Source organism: Aphis gossypii, chromosome 3 (assembly GCF_020184175.1).
Source record: "Aphis gossypii isolate Hap1 chromosome 3, ASM2018417v2, whole genome shotgun sequence".
Classification (NCBI taxonomy): Eukaryota; Metazoa; Arthropoda; class Insecta; order Hemiptera; family Aphididae; genus Aphis; species Aphis gossypii.
Window position 1 is genome coordinate 47,207,305 of NC_065532.1, and position 19,664 is coordinate 47,226,968.

Below are 19,664 nucleotides of genomic sequence, written 5' to 3' on the forward strand. Positions count from 1 at the left end.
TACATTAGATAAATGTATAGGTAGTACCCTAGAACAATATAGTACATTCCTAAATTATTCCTTTCCTACTAAAGACATAATATTATATTATATTTCTTAATATGTCTGTGTTTACTACTTACTACTTAGTGTTCCCGCCATTTTTACATGTTGAACGTGATAAACTGATAACGTTAGTCGTTACTATATTATAATTATTGTTATTTTTTATGTTTTTGATAAATATTTATAGGCAAATCTCTTTTCTATGGTAAAGAATCATAATATTATTATACATTTTATGCTATTTGTCTTGGATTGTCTATGATATTTTCGACACAGTTTTAAAAATATTATAATTGTCGACGTTGTTTTTTGTGTTTTGTTTTTTATTTTTTTCAATACTGTAGTTGAAGATTGCATTTATATAGTAAATAGTGATTGCAACAACACGAGTAATTGAAAAGATTTATAATTAAGTTGACATACCTAATGCAACTTATCATTACATTTTACATTGGTAAACGAAAATATTTTGCAATTTCAAACTTGATGTGTGTGTCGTAGTATTTTAAAATTAAAAAGATGAATAATTTTGGACACAACGATCCTGGTCAGAGCATATTTCAAGGCTCTGATTTGGCCAGTATTCAGGTGAACAATAACTTCCAAGATGACAATGAAGATCATTTAGATATACAGAGACTAGATCAAGAGGTAAAGTTTGTTCTTAATAAAATGTGCTTACACTTACCTATATGGCTATATATAATATATATATATATATCATTTCACTGGATTTTTGTATGCTTATACTACCTACTTATGTATTTTAAAATTATTAATATTATTCAAAAATTTAAACGACTGTTTATAAAATTTTTAGTTTTGATCGTGCAAAATACTATAAAACATTAAAACATATTTTGTTTTCTTCAAATTAGTGAAACCTGATTAAATGTTCAAAAATAATAGTGCGTCAAGGAATATGGTAAATATACAAATGTATATGGCTTCCACCAAGTATAGGAATATCAAATATAACTACCTAGTTAAAAGTTATAAATATTTAGATACTTCCTAAAAAGTATCTTATAAAATATTACCATAAAAACATAAAAAACAGTCATTCAAGTTAAGACATTATTTTTCACCAAGAAATTTCTTGAATATAATAGGCACTGTACCTAATTTTTATATATTTAAACTATAGAACATTATATCAGTGACCTAGTAATAGGTACCTAATGGGGTAACACGGTAACACGGTAACACAAGTGGATTTTGATGTAAAATTAATCAAGACACTTAGTTATAGCAAGTATAATTTAATATGCATTAAATGTATTTTACTTTACTGATGACTTATTAGCAACACTCAGAACAAAGGTTAAAACGAGACAATTTAGCTTCTTATAAATTAAAATTTTTCATATTGTTTCAGCTCAAACTAGAATTGGATGAAGTTTTTAACGAAAGTGGAGCTAATATGAGTGTTATAAGTTCAAGCCATTGTAGTGATGCTTCTGAAGAGGGTAACTAAAATTTTGATTAACAAATAATATATGTTAACAATTTATGTACTATTTAACTTCATTTATAAAAAAAAATATTTAAGAACTTAATTACAGTTAGTCAGGTATGTTAAGAAAACTTGATACACATTTTTCATTATAATAATTAGAATATACACATTTTGAATAACTGTTAATGAATAATGATTGTATACCTACATTTTGTCACTAAGCAACCATATTGTGTAAATAGTTGAATAAATTATTTTACCCTTTGATTGAAATATGATGTGTTTATAATATCATTGTGAATCATGTTATTTCAGAGCTTGAAAGTAATAAAAGTCATTCTCTATCTATTCACAAATCAAAGAAAAAAAAAGCTTCAAACCCAACTTTTCAACACTTACAACATTATATGAATACAAACTTTCAACCTGATTTTCATGGAGATGGTAATTTAACAATAACTTATTGATTTTATAATATTCTGATAATTAATTTTAATATTTTAGGTTCATATCCATCACCAATACCACAATACATTCCCCAAGCCAAAAGTGATAAACATATCACATCTAATGATGCTGCACAAAATGTTAGCAAGCAGTATGTTTATGAAGGTAACATAAATTTTATATTTCTTAAATACACTTCAAATTTTAATTTGTCGTGTCCAATGTTCAATACTTTAAATATAAAATTACATATACCTAGAATAATAACATCAATTACATACAAGGTACAATTATATATCATAATTTATAATGAGTCTCAATGAAGATGGCATAATGTTAATTGATTGAGTTGAATATTAGTTTCCTATAATATGTAGACTTCAATGATTGTTTGTTGTGTTTTAAAATATAACTACTGAAGTTAAAATTAATGATAATTTAAATATTATAATGTATTGCTTCAGTGTTGTATCCACGGGGGTGGTTTTCGGGGTTCAAACCACCCCTTTGGGCTTTTTTTTAATGTTATCTTTAAAAATTTAAATTTATATTTGTTTAATAATATTATGTTGTTGATATACTTTTTATTCCTGTAACCATCCCCATAAAGTCATTCTGGATACTCCACTGTATTGCTTATTTTCTATTGTTTTACATGATGAAAATGAATAATTATAGTTTTATATATAAATATTTTTTTTTTCAGTTGTAATTAAACTATTCATTGCTGTTATCATTATTATTATTATTACACACACATTATATATATATATATAATATATATTATATATATATTATGGACTTTTGATCGACCTCCAAGTTTTTTTTAGGTTGTCACAATCTACTAAATAGGAAAAAAATGTCGTTAATAATCAAAAATATATAAAAATAGAATACTATCTGTCTTAGGTTGATTTTATATTTATAATTAAAAGATTGGGGCCATTAATAGTACAATTTTAAGTAGAGCTGTGTGAAATCACTATTCATTGATATTTCTTTTACATTGCTTAGCAATGTCATACGTTTATTAGAATGCTCAACAATATTACTGAGTTAAGGAAAAAGTTATTTGATCAAAGCTCAACTTTTTTTTGTAACAGTTTTTTCTCTATCTAAAACAGGGATCATACAAAAATTTAATCATAAAACCAATGCATTACTAGCTCTGCTTAGAATATTCAATTTAAATACAATATCAAACATTAGGTATTATTTTTAATTTTTTTTTAATGTTCATATTTTTTAGGAATATCAAATGAAGCTAATTATGAAACGTTACAAGCTCTGTATGAAATAAGGCGTGGTGAAGTAAATAGATTAGAAAAAGAATTATCTGAAATTAAAATGCAAGCTGAAGCAGAAATTGATAATTTGCGTAAAAAATTGTTAATCAGTGAATCTGAAGGTCAAAGAACAGTCATGGAGTATCAGCGTCAATGTGGTAATAATTTAAAAATAATTATAGAAAAAATTTTTACAAGTTGACTATAAAATTTTTTCTTATAAATAACTGATACTTAATAAAATGTAACAATGATCGTATATCATACTACTTGAAAAAATGATTTATTGTAATTCATAAAAAAAAGTATATTTAATTTTATTTAAAACTATTGCATTACATTTTTAAAATGTTTTGTATAATTAAAAAAATATTAAAATATTAAGCAATCTTGTCATTGGGTAGGTCAGTGTAATAAATGTGTTGACTTTGAATTTAATCTAAAATTATTGCATAAGAAAAAATTGTTTAATTGGAGATAGTCTTGGCTATAGAAATTAAACATTTTATAAAATTTTAACTACAAAATAATTCTAAAAATTTTCATTATTTTGGTGAATTTTCCCAACATTTTAACTTTAAACACTAACAAAGAAAAATGTACTTATTTATTTATAATGTTTTTTTAAATCCGACAGGGCGATTCTTCAATTGTATTACCAAATTTCATCAATTAAAAAATAAACCAAATATTTTATAAATGTTTTTGTCAATCTACTATTTGTCTCACAATAAATAATCTAATATTTTTATTTTTTCTTAGAGAATCTTAAAAAAAATAATGAACATTTGGAAAATCAAAATTTAGCTCTGAAGCATAATGTAGAAACAAAAGATGCTATGAATTCTAAGGTTGATTATTTATAATTTATAAATTGATTATATATTTATAGTCTAATTTAAAATTATTCAATATTGATTTGATTATAGCTAACTAAAGAAGTAGACACGATTCGCATTAATATGAAAACTCTTGAAGAACAACTTTCTAATCTCTCACGTAATAATGGTTCAAGGCAATATGATACAAATGTGGACTGTATTATAAATGATTTGAAAAAAAAGCATAGCCAAGAAGTTATTAATTTACAGAATCAATACAAAAGTCTTATAGAACAAATACATTTTAAAGTATGGTTGGTTATATGATTAAAAATACATTATTTTATTTTGTATATTTTCTGTAGGATCGTCATTGTACATTGTTAACAAATGAGTTAAAAAAGCTTCAACAAGAACACCATCGTATCATATCAGAAAATAATGATTTGATTAATAATCTAAAAATAGAATTAAATGTAGCACAAAATAATAAACTATCAAATTCCAATAACTATGATCATATTTTAAATTTAAACAGTCAACTTATTGAATGTTCCAAACAAAATCAACAGTTAAATAATACATTGCAAAGGCTAACAGTAAGTAAAAATAAGTTTTTATGTATTAATTAATAATATAAAATTTATCCTTTAGTTTTTGTGTTTAGATTGAAAATGAAAAACTTCATACTAATTTGAATGATTCACATATTAGTAATAATTTGCAAGATGTTAATGATGGCAGTAACTTAGAGGAAGATTATCAGAAGAGTTTAGAATTATTGCAAAAGCAAAGAGATGATGTTAAAAATTTAACCGAAATGTTAAGTGTCAAAAATAGAAGTATTGCTGAACTGGAAAAAAAAGAAATAACATACCAACATTGTATACGTAAAATACAGGTACAAATACAGTTAATATTATAGTTTTCTGTGGTAGATTATTTTATTATAAATTAAAATTTATGTATGTTATTTATTGTGATATTGATTAATATGTTTCAGTTGGAATTAGAGAAATATTCTCGCGATAAAAGCCAAATCGGCGATCATTCTAGTCATTGTGAAACACTTCGAAATGCTTTAGAATTGCAATTAGAAGATACCATGTGCAAGTTGATTCGAACAGAAGAAATGTCTACAGTTTCAAAACATATGATTGAAAATGATAAGCTACAAAACAATAATTCAATTGAGGAATATATGCATTACCATCAATCATCATTGGAAAATCTTTCAAAACAAAAAGATGAGGAAATAGAAAAACTGAAGTATGTTTCTGAGTAGTATAAAGATTAGTATAAAATTAAAATTATATCAATATTTGTTATTTTAATTTATAAGTAATCGAATGGAAGAATATATTAAAGAAATTGATGAATTAAAACAGCTCTATGTTAAAGTATGTTCAGAAAAAGAAAATAGTTTAAATGAAAAAGAAAAATTAGAAAAACGTTATGATGAATTATCTTCTCAATTTGAAACACTAGATAAACAATATGGAACTGTAGTGAAAGGTATGTGTTAATTGTTAATTGAATAAAATAACAATTATTCATTTTTAATTTTTATAGAAAAAGAAGAGTTAGCAATTGAATTAATTGGTATAAAAAAAGAGATGAGTGTTAATCAAGATTCTATTCAAAAACAATCTGTAAGTTTTTAAATTATTAGTTTACTTAAACATAAAATATTAAGTTCTATTAGGTTAGCATTATTTATCAATATAAATTAGTAATTTCCATAAAATATTTTTATAATACCATTGGTTTAGTACATGCATATTTTTATTATTTAATAATCAAAATAAATTGTTTTATTTTTTTAAGCTGATAAAAGAAATTGAAGATTTAAAAAATGAATTAACATTGCATAAACGTCAAAAAGAGATGATTGCTAATTTAAAAATTGATTTGATTCAATCTAAAGAAAGAGTATTGTCTTTGGAACAGCGATTACAATTGGAGTGTGATACTAAAGTTGCTACTTATATTGATCAATTAGAAAAATTAAAAAAAGAGTATGAAGAAAAGGTAACAAAATAAAATACTACATTTATGTATTTAAATTTCAAAATTTTAAGTTGTATACATGTTGTAAAACATCTAGGTTAACGAATTAAAAGAAGCAAAAGATATAATTTCTAAGTTAACCACTACTGATTCACTAACATCTTCAAAAGTAATAGATGATGAAAAAACGTTGAAATCAAAATTATTGGATTATGAAAATTCATTGTCTAATATAGAAAGGAAACATAAACTTGCAATGAATGAAATGTCATTCAAGTACAAAAATGAATTAGACGAGTTGGAGATGATTTATAACAAAAAATTTAGTATGTACAAAATTCAAAAATTATTTAGAAATTTAAACTAATAAAATTATATCAATTTGTATTATTAATGTTTAGACGAGGAAAAAGTTGCATGTGGTAAATTAATCGAAGAGCTTAAGAGCAAACATAAGATTGAGATGGAAACTTTGAATACTGTCGCAAAACAGAATGCAGATGATTATGCGAAACAGGAAATTATGCAAATTGTTGCTCTCCATAAACAGCAGTTTGAAAAAGCTAAGGAGATTGTAACATTAAAAAATAACCACGTGAGAATACATTTTCTTTATGTTTATTTTTTATCTCTATATTTTGTACATAATATAATATTTTCTATGGAATAGATTAAAGAACTTGAAATTAAATTAGAAAATGCCAAAACAGAAATTTCAAATAAGACTCGCCAGTATGAACAATTAAAGGAAATGCATACTAATTCGACAAACATAAATATGCTCAAACAACAAATTGAAGAGGAAAGGTCAAAATTTGCACAAATAATGACCAATTGGTCTCAAGAGGTGACTTCAACTATAGTTAATAGTGAAATAGTGTACTTTATAGTATTGTGTTTATACATTATATTATAAACTTTTAAATATATTAGAATTATATTTTGGAGAATTTTATTAATTATTATGTAATGTTATGTCTTAATTAGATGCGTCAAATGAAAGATAAATTATCTACAACAGTATCCGAGTTGGAAAAGTTACAGGCCAAGTATACAAAAGTGAAACATGCTGCATTGGGTTATAAACATGCCAACCAAAAACAACATCTAGTTTACAATGAATTATTGGTAAACTGTGTTCGTTTCCTGGATGAACTTAAAAATAAAACCGATGAACTGTTAACACACAGAGAAAATGAAATCCAACAAGCACTTGATGATTTTGAAAATGATTGTAAACAAAGACGCTTAGCGTTTAGTAATGTTAATAAATTATCAAGTTTTAACACTAGTTGATCTTTTGTGAATACAATTGTTCTGTACAAGTGATTTTATGTATAAATATATATATATATTTTTTTTTACTAACTTTTATGTTGATATTATTAGTTGTAATTCAACATTTTTATAAATATTTTCATCAAACGTTGAAATGTAGGTATTAACATTTATTTTAATTACAGTTTTTGTTTTTTTTTATATATAAATAAAATGCAATTTTTATTTTGTTTAGTCATACCGATTAATTGCAATCTCAGTGATGCCTGAAAGTAAACAAACTTTGATTGTATTTCTTCAATGAGTAGGTTATTGTATCTAATGGTTGCGTTTAATTTGAATTCATCTACAACCAATGCAAAATTATTGGATTCCATTAACAATTCAAATTAGACATGGTGTTTCCTAATGTTACTTAATTACAAATAAAAAGTAGGTACCTACCTATCCACCCACTCCATATCCATTAAATTGTCGGATCCCAAACGATTAGACGGGCTATTGTTTGCTTGTTTCTAAACGGCTCCCGTAGAAAAAAAAATTAAATTAAAGCTCTGTCATGTTAAAACACTTAAATTTTTAAAAGAACTAGAGTTCATTTGGAGACAAATTTTCATCTAGTGAAATAACACATATGGATTATATTAAACGAATTATGCCTAAAAAATTGCCTAATGTATGATTTTTTTTATATTTCTAATTAGACAATAGACATGAATTTTTTTTTTAACATTAAAATTTAATATTATTTTAATAAAAAATTCACAATATATGATTTTTCTGTATAAGTTTTATAATTTACTTACTTTACACAAACGAAAGTTTAACCACATCTTTTTTGAGACAGTTTTAAGTCTAAAACTTTTTGAAATGAAAATGAACTTGTGATTTATAAAACCGGAGCCGTTTTGAAATTTACCTGTTTGTAAAACCTTTTTGACAGGAGCTGTTTGGAAATTGATCTTTTTGTAAAACGGGAGCCGTTTAGCGAAATAGGAGCCGAAGGGCCGAACGGGCTACGACCATTAAATATGCCACTACAGTAACCTAATTTTATAAAAATGTGATGAGTCATTACATGAGTTAGTCTGCATTTATATTCTGCAAGTTAAAAGTTTGAATATGATGTCTATATGCAGCGATAATTGATAAAATATTCTAAAAAAAAAAAAAAAAATTGATTTTAAAGGAATGTACAAATACAATAATATTTTGATCCAAATTTTCCAGTGTAAAGTTAGTGCGGTGGTGCGTGATTATTGTTTTATATTTATATTGAACGATCTCTCAAAATTTACAGACGTTATAGGACCGTTTTCAGATCTATGGTCACTATTATACAATAATATTATGTATAAATATGGGTTATTCGTTATTATAACAATAAAAATATCTGAAATTGTATTTAATATTTGTTATAGCTATTAGCTGTAGTTTGTTGTTTTTAGACAATTACATTATTTATTACTAATTATTAGTAATACATTTATGGTTATTGGGCATTTATTTTCGTCAACCACGCCATATATGTTTTTATAATATTTCAAAATTGAATGACATATTAATAGTATGATTATAATACATCTAATAACTTTAAACACATTTAATGGTTTATCATTTTTATTTATAAAATAAATGTAAGTATTCTAAATATTGTTTGGTTATTTCGTATTTGGTAATTCATGTAACAGAATCGCGTGATAATTGAAGTATCAAATTTTTACAAACATGGTTGATTGTTGGAACAACTACCTAAACACACGCACAAAAAAAAAAGATACAAATGGTAAAACAAACTAAAAAATATTCAGTATCTCAGTATCTCTGAATATATAATAATGTGAATTCTACTATTTAATAATTCGATTAAAAAAAAAAATTAGCCGAAGTGCACACCATTTGTCTGCGGTAGATTAGATTCTGAAATTTGCAGCTTCAAGAATAGTATTTTTGAGTAAATAAAATAATTTAAAGAGAAATACTAATTTTGGTCATTTATCTATGTTTGCTGCAAGTTATTAACTCGTGTAGAAAATAGAAATATGTTTGAACTATATCGAGACCCGGCTTCTGTCCACCTACCCAATCCTCATCAATCTATTGTATCATTATTACAATTATTACTTCTTATTTGATTTAAATTTAGTATAGATTTAAAATATCTCTCACTTTCGTTATTATCGGCAGCATTAATTTGTACGTAAGAATCCGTTTGCATAGCTAATACATTTTTCATGAAAACTGAAATTTTTGGATGTACTGAAGTAAATAAATCACCAAATTTGCCATGAAAATACTCACAGTCATCTGTTCTCTTCAATATTACTTTTTGTGTGACCCGAATATTGGGTGGAAATGTCGCATCGTTTTTTATGTACCTATGTTGTGTCCAAATAATTACAAATTATTACTTCTTATTTGATTTAAATTTACTCGTAAGGTAGGTATAATAGGTTCATGGTTGAAATTAATAAATACCTACATATCTCATAGCAACTCATTATAAACAATAATATTTCTGTATTATATTTCTGTATACAAAGTGAAATAATATATTTTGATATTTTGGTTTATAATCATGTCATATCCTTTGAAAATTATGGATATTCCAGATTCTCTACCATTCTTTTTTGTTCATGGCCGAACTATGTTCGGAATGAAAATGATGAGAAAAGAAAAAACAAATGGACACATGGTATATGACTACTATCCATTAAAAAAGGTGCGTATCTAATTATTCTATCATTGAATTAATCAACTTTAATAGCTTTATTTTAATATATTTATTGAATAATATTATAGTATGATATAGGTACAGAATAAGAATGTATAGTGTCCCATAGGCCATAATTAGTTTTTTCATATAAGTTTTTACGATTTCTCAGTTCTGTAAGTAAAGAATATAATACAATAAAAAAAGTGTTTAAAAACTATAGCACCTGCCATCTACTATATGTATTTTTTATAATAATATAAAAGTTATAAAAAAAGTCTGATTAGTATAACTATCATACTTAAACTACAAACAATTTAGGAATAGCACTGCATAACATCGTGTAACTTGTCTGGATAATTAATAATAATATAATATGTAGGAGGTAGGTACTCTTACTCAGTCAAATAGATGGATATGATGACTAAAAAGTGTCAATTTTAACGTTGTCAAAGCAGTCGACTAAAATATTTATACTTAGGCTTACATTATTTTAAAAACTGTAGGATTTTAACATGACTTTTAACAAAAATAAGTTTTTGTTGATTTCCAAAGTCTATTTGTCTAAAGTTTATCTGTTTTAAAAAAAAAAGCTTCCTCTAAAATTTGTCTAACACAAAAAAAGTATACTGTCCTGTGAAATTATGTCACTTAAATATACGTCAATGGACTTAATTTGCTGAAAGTATTATGTTTTCAGTATATACGAATACGATCTTTAATATCTCCTAAATATCTGCGATAGACGATAGTCAACGCGCAAAGAAATGATTACAAGAAAATTTGGTTTCTGGGAGATAATAATTATATCGAAATTATTTACAAATATACACACTTTAGATATACATAAGTACTCGTAAATTTATACCTAAGATATTAATTAATAACTAAATGTTTTTTTAATGACAAAAATATGTTGTACAAACTTTGCAAATTTGTATAGATGTTAAGAAATTGAATTATCTTTAATAATGACGTATGCATTTGTATTTTTCATGTAAAGGAAGATGCTGACAACAAAATTAAAGAACAAATAGAAAAAAACGGTAATGTTCATTTAATATATTATTTAACAGTAAAACATCGTCGTCAATAGAAAAAATACACATTTTAGATCCTGAACGAAGTGATGAATGTATTGATTTTACAATGATTTATGTATTTATTATTTTTTTTTGTGTGTCTGACGTCTGTGCACGGTATAATTAGTCGAAATAATGCTTCAATTTCAAAATTCGGGGGTGGTTTCCGATGGCAAAGTGAATATCCTTGGTGAATTATACAGGTTAAAAGTAAAAATGTTCCAACAGTTTCAATAAAATCGAGAAAAACAAAAAAAAAAGTGACGGACAAACGGGAATTTTTATGCAAAATCAGTTTTTAACCAACTCGATTTTTTTATATAATTGTAACTCATAAACTAATCACTGTAAATACTTCAATTTTTCACCACATGTTTATATTAGCGTTATCTATATACACGATTAAATTTTCAAAATACTTTGACTTATTGGAGCTAGGTATTTAAAGATAAATGAAATTTTCGATTTTTCTAAAAAAATTTTTTGAAGTGTTGATAAAAAAATGTTGGGTTGCCAAAAAAACTTTTAAAAACATTTGATACAAAGTTCCTCATAAGTTAGTCTTATGGTGATTTAAAAATTATATATATATATGCACCTTTTTTTTTTTATCAACATTTTAAATTCAAATATTGACAAAAATTCGTTAAAATCATGGATATTTGCAAATTATTTTGTAGGTATAATTCATAACAATTTTAAACTTTAAATTTTAGAATTTCCAGTATTTCCACCGGGTCCGCCCAGAACATATATTCGAAATAAAACAACATTTATATACAAATCGTTATTGTATAATGAAAAAAATGGCTACTATACTTTTGAGTATTATCCATTAAAGGTGCGTACCTATAATTAATCTATCATTAAATTATTCGACTTTAATAGCTTTATATTAATATATTTATTGAATATTATACATTCATATAATATATTATATATATAATAAAATATATTTTATTTAAATCATAATTATTATTTTATCACATGAAATCGCGTGAATGTGGATAACACATTACTACACAATAATTTGTTATTTAATAATCGCTTATCGCACTAAACTTAACCATCTTCAGAACGTGGAGATTATTCGCGCGAAATAAAATACGTTTAAATTCGATGTTTAATTAATGTGTGTGACTGCGTAAGCCATTTAATAAATTATCAAAATAATTAACATGCAACATAAATTCACAATACATTTTTTAAGCGTCCCCTTGACTTTGGAGACTTAAATTCAAGGGGGACGCTTAATCTTACCGTAAATAAGAAGGGGTGCTTCGTCCCCCTCCGCGCCTTTCACTTTAACCACTTTTATTAAATAGGAAACTTATTTTTTGAATGTTTCGAAACGAAAACTAAATTCATCAAAAATATCATGATACTGTGACAAAACTGCGTAAGAACGATCTTTGGAGTTACCCTACGACTTTAATTAAAGATTCGACTGCTTCCAGTTCTACAGCCAATTTTAATCAACCTAAATCATCGATTTTAGGCGTTTATTACTGTTTTCCTTTGTCTCCTTTTTATTTACGTTCAAATTTACAAAATATTTGTATAGCTGCACTCTTTAATACAAAAGATGTTAAAGCTATAGGAAATGATAAAACATTTTTTAAATTAATATTGAATAACTTAATGATTTAGAAAGCAATGGTCTTCAATCAGTGGCGTATCCAGGATTTCTACAAACGGGGGGGGGGGGGGGCAAAAAAAAATTAAATATATTACATTCAAATAACAGTATTTTTAATTTTTCAAATGTGTGCATAAGTGTTTGTCATTATTGCATTGCCATTTGATGATTTTGTATTCTATTGTTTAAACAACAACCAATTAACAATATTAAAAAAAAAAAATAGAAACAAAATATGAATTAGTATTAAGGTGAACACATTAATTTTCTTACCGAAATTGGAACTAAATCGTTTGAACTCATATTATTTATGTTCTGCTTTTTAGAGTTAAAACAATTTCTGTTTGAATCAGTAATTCCTAATACATTTAGACTTTGATCATAACGATTTAACAGGATACCCCCAAGTTATTATTTATTTACATGAAATATCAATAAATGATAGGTATAATATTTTACAAAAGAACAAATAACTTATTAATAAGTTTTAACAGTGTCGGTTTGGCCCACCCGGCGATCGCTGGGGGCCCCTGGGCATTTTATATATTAGGGGCCGATATTATCTAAGTGGGAAAGAATATTAAGTTAACACACGATTCTGAACTCGGATTCCAGAATTAATTTGTAAACTTTGAACCATTGATTTTAAATACTAGTATTTAATATATTATTTATTTACTAAATATATTTTATTTATTTATTTAATGATAAAAAATTTTAATTTCATATTAAATGTACACGGAAAATGAAATAATTATTTATTACCTTTATTTATTTATTTATATAAATATTATAAATATAAGAAACCTTTTTTTGTTTTTTGTTAGAGGGCCCTTGTAAATTACTGTATCGGGGGCCCAAACATAAGCCAGACCGACACTGAGTTTTAACTTTTAACTTTCAATTTAACGCTATACGAATCCAACATACCATCATGTAACTTTTTACTAACCATTATCTGCAGTTTTTACCGCGGTTGTGGCCATGGCTATAGATCTATAGCCATGGTTGTGGCTTATTAAGGTTATAATGTTATAGGTGTCTGCATAGAAAAGTAGTATCTGTAGAATATTTATAATCTTTTTAACAAAACTATCATTTTTTTTTAAATTTTAACTCCAAACCAATACATAGCCAAAATAAATAATTTACATATTATGCTTAATATATTATATGATACGGCCAATGGGGGGGGGGGGGCATGGCCCATGTCCCTCCTGGATACGCTACTGCCTTCAATTAAAATTGTCAGGAAGAAATGAAAAAATATATTTTTCATTAGGATTAATTGTGGGGGACAATGTGGGTGTTATTATAGTGTAGTAAATCAAAATCAACGTAGCTGCGCAATATATATTTTATATTATGAATCTTCTTTTCATTTATGTGAGATTTACCATTTATATATATTGCGCACACAATCCGAATTACTACCCTCTTATATATATATCTGCACACGCATGCAGATACATGTATAGTACACATATAAGGATTTCTATTATATAATGTCATAATGAATTATCTTACCTTAGTTTGACTGTAGACCTGTCAGCGATTGAGTGCTGCAGCTAGTGTAGGAATAATAGATAGGAATGATGTTAATTCACTTAAAGTGATATAATATTTACACTGAGTTAAGTAATAGATTTATTATTTATAAATTAAAATACAAAGACATTTATTTTAAACATACATAAATTGGTTCTCCACGTATAACCATGCCAAAGGCACACATAGGGAGAGTGACGTTGTGTCCAAGTGCCCGATGGGTGTCTTCTGAGACGGTGGGGGTAATAAATTTAGATAATGGTTAAAGGAAATAACAATGTCTGACCACAGATGTCTACTATCGTGTGAACATATTTACGACTATGTATATAATATATATATGGGATTATGATGATGCCACTATTATAGTTATATGTGGCCATCATTACATCCCCCATACCCCTAACTGATTTTAATTGTTTTATTAAAGTATTATACATTATATACGATGTAGTGTAATGTGCATTGTATACAAACATATTATAGATTAAATTTTAAATAATTAAAAATCATACGTATATTAATTGAAAATGGATTTCAATTTCAAGGCTAATAAATAAAATTAGTAGATTTTCAAGTATGCAATCGAGAATAGATAGTTTCTTAACTTTTTTTCGATGTATTTATATTATTTTTTTATCTGAAGCATAATAATATAAAATATCTAAATTGATATTTTTCTATATGTGGTATTAACCGGGCAATAGAATCAAAATGACCCGAACCAATGTTATTGTATTAAGAGGAACTCGCTGCGTATTTGTGTTATGAAACAAAAATAAGATAGGAGAATCCCCTCCTAAAGATAGATTGATTCTGAAAATCATGCTTCTTATTATTTACGATACCTTGAAATAATTCAATCATGATATTGCTTAAAGGATGAAGAACAAATCGATTCGAATGGAGTACCTCTCGGTCAGGAAAATGTCATCCAGGAAGAGAAGAAAGGTATTTCGGCAATAAGCATGAATGTTAAATACGAAACAGGACGCGATCCTAAAGACAATGAACTGGAAAAGGTTATGGACAAGGGGACACAACATAATAGCAGCGGATCTCCAAGTGTTAGAGGACCTGCAAACGTGCGTAATTTTTGTCCCTTATTTTTTAAATAAGTGAAAGTGAATTAAATATACTTTCTGTGGTTCGACACCTTTCCTATGTCCTAGAATTGTAAACAAATCACATATTAAATTGAAAGTGTTTCCTAATAAACATAGTCCTGACAACAACGATACATCCATTATAATCGGACTTCAGGAATCATCATTCAATAACTTAATTAAATTTAACTTTTAACATCCTTTCTTAGTGAATGTCTACACTATGAAACAAAACTACTATCAAAATTTTATACTTATAGCTTCAGCAGTTCCGGTTAGGTGATTTTTTTCATTATTATAGATAGTTTCTTAACTTTTTTTCGATGTATTTATATTTTTTTTTTTATATGAAGCATAATAATATAAAATATCTAAATTGATATTTTTCCATATAAATATGATTGAATCATTAAAAAAAAAAAAAAAAAAAAAAAAAATGTTTTGTGATATCAACTGGGTAATAGAATCAAAATGACCTGAACCAATGTTATTATATTAAGAGGAACTCGCTGTATATTTGGTATTATGAAACAGAAATAATTTAGAAGAATCCCCTCCTAAAGATAGATTAATTCTGCAAATCATGCTTCTTATTATTTACGATACCTTGAAATAATTCAATCATGATATTGCTTAAAGGATGAACAACAAATCGATTCGAATGGAGTACCTCTCGGTCAGGAAAATGTCATCCAGGAAGAGAAGAAAGATATTTCGGCAATAAGCACGAATGTTAAATACGAAACAGGACGCGATCCTAAAGACAATGAACTGGAAAATGTTATGGACAAGGGGACACAATATAATAGCAGCGGATCTCCAAGTGTTAGAGGACCTGCAAACGTGCGTAATTTTTGTCCCTTATTTTTTAAATAAGTGAAAGTGAATTAAATATACTTTCTGTGGTTCGACACCTTTCCTATGTCCTAGAATTGTAAACAAATCACATATTAAATTGAAAGTGTTTCCTAATAAACATAGTCCTGACAACAACGATACATCCATTATAATCGGACTTCAGGAATCATCATTCAATAACTTAATTAAATTTAACTTTTAACATCCTTTCTTAGTGAATGTCTACACTATGAAACAAAACTACTATCAAAATTTTATACTTATAGCTTCAGCAGTTCCGGCTAGGTGATTTTTTTCATTATAATAGATAGTTTCTTAACTTTTTTTCGATGTATTTATATTTTTTTTTTTATCTGAAGCATAATAATATAAAATATCTAAATTGATATTTTTCCATATAAATATGATTGAATCATTAAAAAAAAAAAAAAAAAAAAAAAATGTTTTGTGATATCAACTGGGTAATAGAATCAAAATGACCTGAACCAATGTTATTATATTAAGAGGAACTCTCTGTATATTTGGTATTATGAAACAGAAATAATTTAGAAGAATCCCCTCCTAAAGATAGATTAATTCTGCAAATCATGCTTCTTATTATTTACGATACCTTGAAATAATTCAATCATGATATTGCTTAAAGGATGAACAACAAATCGATTCGAATGGAGTACCTCTCGGTCAGGAAAATGTCATCCAGGAAGAGAAGAAAGATATTTCGGCAATAAGCACGAATGTTAAATACGAAACAGGACGCGATCCTAAAGACAATGAACTGGAAAATGTTATGGACAAGGGGACACAACATAATAGCAGCGGATCTCCAAGTGTTAGAGGACCTGCAAACGTGCGTAATTTTTGTCCCTTATTTTTTAAATAAGTGAAAGTGAATTAAATATACTTTCTGTGGTTCGACACCTTTCCTATGTCCTAGAATTGTAAACAAATCACATATTAAATTGAAAGTGTTTCCTAATAAACATAGTCCTGACAACAACGATACATCCATTATAATCGGACTTCAGGAATCATCATTCAATAACTTAATTAAATTTAACTTTTAACATCCTTTCTTAGTGAATGTCTACACTATGAAACAAAACTACTATCAAAATTTTATACTTATAGCTTCAGCAGTTCCGGCTAGGTGATTTTTTTCATTATTATAGATAGTTTCTTAACTTTTTTTCGATGTATTTATATTTTTTTTTTTATCTGAAGCATAATAATATAAAATATCTAAATTGATATTTTTCCATATAAATATGATTGAATCATTAAAAAAAAAAAAAAAAAAAAATGTTTTGTGATATCAACACTGGGTAATAGAATCAAAATGACCCAAACCAATGTTATTGTATTAAGAGGAACTCGCTGCGTATTTGTGTTATGAAACAGAAATAAGATAGGAGAATCCCCTCCTAAAGATAGATTGATTCTGAAAATCATGCTTCTTATTATTTACGATACCTTGAAATAATTCAATCATGATATTGCTTAAAGGATGAAGAACAAATCGATTCGAATGGAGTACCTCTCGGTCAGGAAAATGTCATCCAGGAAGAGAAGAAAGATATTTTGACAATAAGCACGAAAATTAAATACGAAACAGGACGCGATCCTAAAGAAAATGATCTGAAAAAGGTTATGGACAAGGGGAAACAAAAGAAGAGATTCTGGAGAAGATTTATTTTATGCTGGAAAAAAAATTGAGTCTAGAAAAATACTATTATGGTCCATTCATTGTAAAACATTAATAGCATTTTATATTATATTCATTTGTATTCTTTGGCCTACTGAGGTATATATAATATATATTCATTTTATATTTAATTCATTTTGATAATAAAGCACATTAAAAGATTCATCTCATATCATATTCATTATGCTAATCAAGCACCTTAAAAATTATATTTTGTTATTATATTCACATGTACTAATCAAGCAAATACAACATCTTTATATTTTGTATTATATTCATCAATTTATATTTATTACATTAATTTATATTACATTTATTTTATTATAGTCAAATCTGTAATCTAACCAAATCCAGGCAAATTATATAAAATAGCGGAAAAAAAGCAGGAAAGCTGAATTTTGGTATACACCTTTATTGAAGGGTACTAAGTAACATACTAAAAGTCCCCTAAGATTTGATGACCGCTACCTCCGCTAGAGCGCGGTTTGTGCAATAAAAATCAGTTTTTCTCAAATAACTCGGTTATTATTAAGATTATAAGAAAAATACCTATATATATATATATTATAGAAGAGGTAATTACCTATAAAAAATGTACTTACAATATATTTCGTGGGATCAATATTTACTTTGATAATCGGACATCAAATATTATAGAATTGGTAATTTCTGTCTTATGGCGTCCGTAATTGTGACTAACACAGTTTTTTTTTGTATTAATTTTGTATAAATGAGCGGCTTATTGTTTTGTAATTATTATCTAAACATAAAATAACTATTACATATAGAGGTAACCGGTAGGTATATAATAATAAAAATTAATATTAAATTAATTGTAAATGTTCAAACCATGGGTCCCATCAACACAGATTTTATCATTTCCAAATTTAACCAGCATTTCAGCTTGGAAATCAGTCATAATAATGATACAAAAGTCATCTTTTCCTAAATGTGTTGCAACATCATCCTGCCCTTGGTGTTTAAAATACAAAACTGGATTATTACTACCTTTTGCTAACTGTTTATTATACGTAGTGAAAATATATGTGTCGCAATTTCATGAATTATACAATTTTAATAGATTATATTATTGTTACCTACAGTAAATTTAATTTTCAAATCGCCATAGCCACTACATGTATTATTTTTTAAATCTATATTATCATTTTCTAATATACTTAAAACATAAAAAGTAATAAATCAAAAATAACTTATTCAAATTTATAAAGGGACATCAACATTTTCAAAAAAATTATCTATTTAATCTAGATATTCGAATCAACGAGGATATTAAATGGCAATAATAGCAGTACTAGGTACTTTGAATTTATAGGTGTACCAATCAGTATATCAAATACATTAACTAGGTATATCAACCACAAGCAAGGCTAGATTAAGTTTTTTGCAGCCGATAGGCCAAAATAAATTTACCACCTGATTTACATAGGTAAAATTTGCTATGTCATTTCAACCGTTAACATTTGCCGCTCTTTAATACTTGCCATCCTAGGCTTTAGCCTAAACAGCCTAAGCGGTAATACGGCCCTAACCACAACCAAAAATATTAAAACTAAATATTGAGGATTAAATTCTAAAGTTTGTTATACTTCATCCTCTGATGCAAAAGTAGGCAGGTTATTGATATTAGTTTAAATTTCGATTTGTAAATT

The 19,664-nt window shown here is 26.4% G+C and overlaps 2 protein-coding genes and 1 long non-coding RNA gene across 4 annotated transcripts; 2 read left to right on the forward strand and 1 right to left on the reverse strand.

The window, feature by feature from the left end:
- Positions 1–234: 234 nt before the first annotated feature.
- On the forward strand, positions 235–7,579 carry LOC114120925 (putative leucine-rich repeat-containing protein DDB_G0290503). Of its 2 annotated transcripts, none has more exons than XM_027983028.2 (17): positions 235–696; positions 1,424–1,514; positions 1,820–1,948; positions 2,009–2,116; positions 3,201–3,395; positions 4,000–4,088; positions 4,167–4,367; positions 4,424–4,657; positions 4,726–4,959; positions 5,062–5,327; positions 5,401–5,573; positions 5,631–5,710; positions 5,886–6,089; positions 6,166–6,394; positions 6,470–6,663; positions 6,739–6,915; positions 7,056–7,579. In XM_027983028.2, exons 1-17 carry the CDS (start codon positions 565–567, stop codon positions 7,362–7,364), a joined length of 3,045 nt encoding a protein of 1,014 aa, XP_027838829.2. In that variant the 5' UTR covers positions 235–564; the 3' UTR covers positions 7,365–7,579. The 2 variants fall into 2 exon arrangements, with proteins under 2 accessions (XP_027838829.2, XP_050060381.1); XM_050204424.1 differs by lacking the exon at positions 235–696 and adding an exon at positions 923–970.
- A 1,380-nt stretch (positions 7,580–8,959) lies between these two features.
- On the reverse strand, positions 8,960–9,745 carry LOC126551348 (uncharacterized). Its single transcript, XR_007605238.1, has 3 exons — positions 9,648–9,745; positions 9,516–9,587; positions 8,960–9,098 (listed from the first exon to the last, which is right to left on the reverse strand). It is a non-coding gene; the product is annotated as an uncharacterized LOC126551348 (long non-coding RNA).
- Positions 9,746–9,854: 109 nt separating this feature from the next.
- Positions 9,855–18,333, forward strand: LOC126551097 (uncharacterized). The gene is made up of 8 exons (XM_050203867.1): positions 9,855–10,068; positions 11,063–11,105; positions 11,858–11,982; positions 15,210–15,413; positions 16,074–16,277; positions 16,936–17,139; positions 17,796–17,936; positions 18,322–18,333. The coding sequence occupies exons 1-8, from the start codon at positions 9,925–9,927 to the stop codon at positions 18,331–18,333; spliced, it is 1,077 nt and encodes a 358-aa protein (XP_050059824.1). The 5' UTR covers positions 9,855–9,924.
- The last annotated feature ends 1,331 nt before the right edge of the window (positions 18,334–19,664 follow it).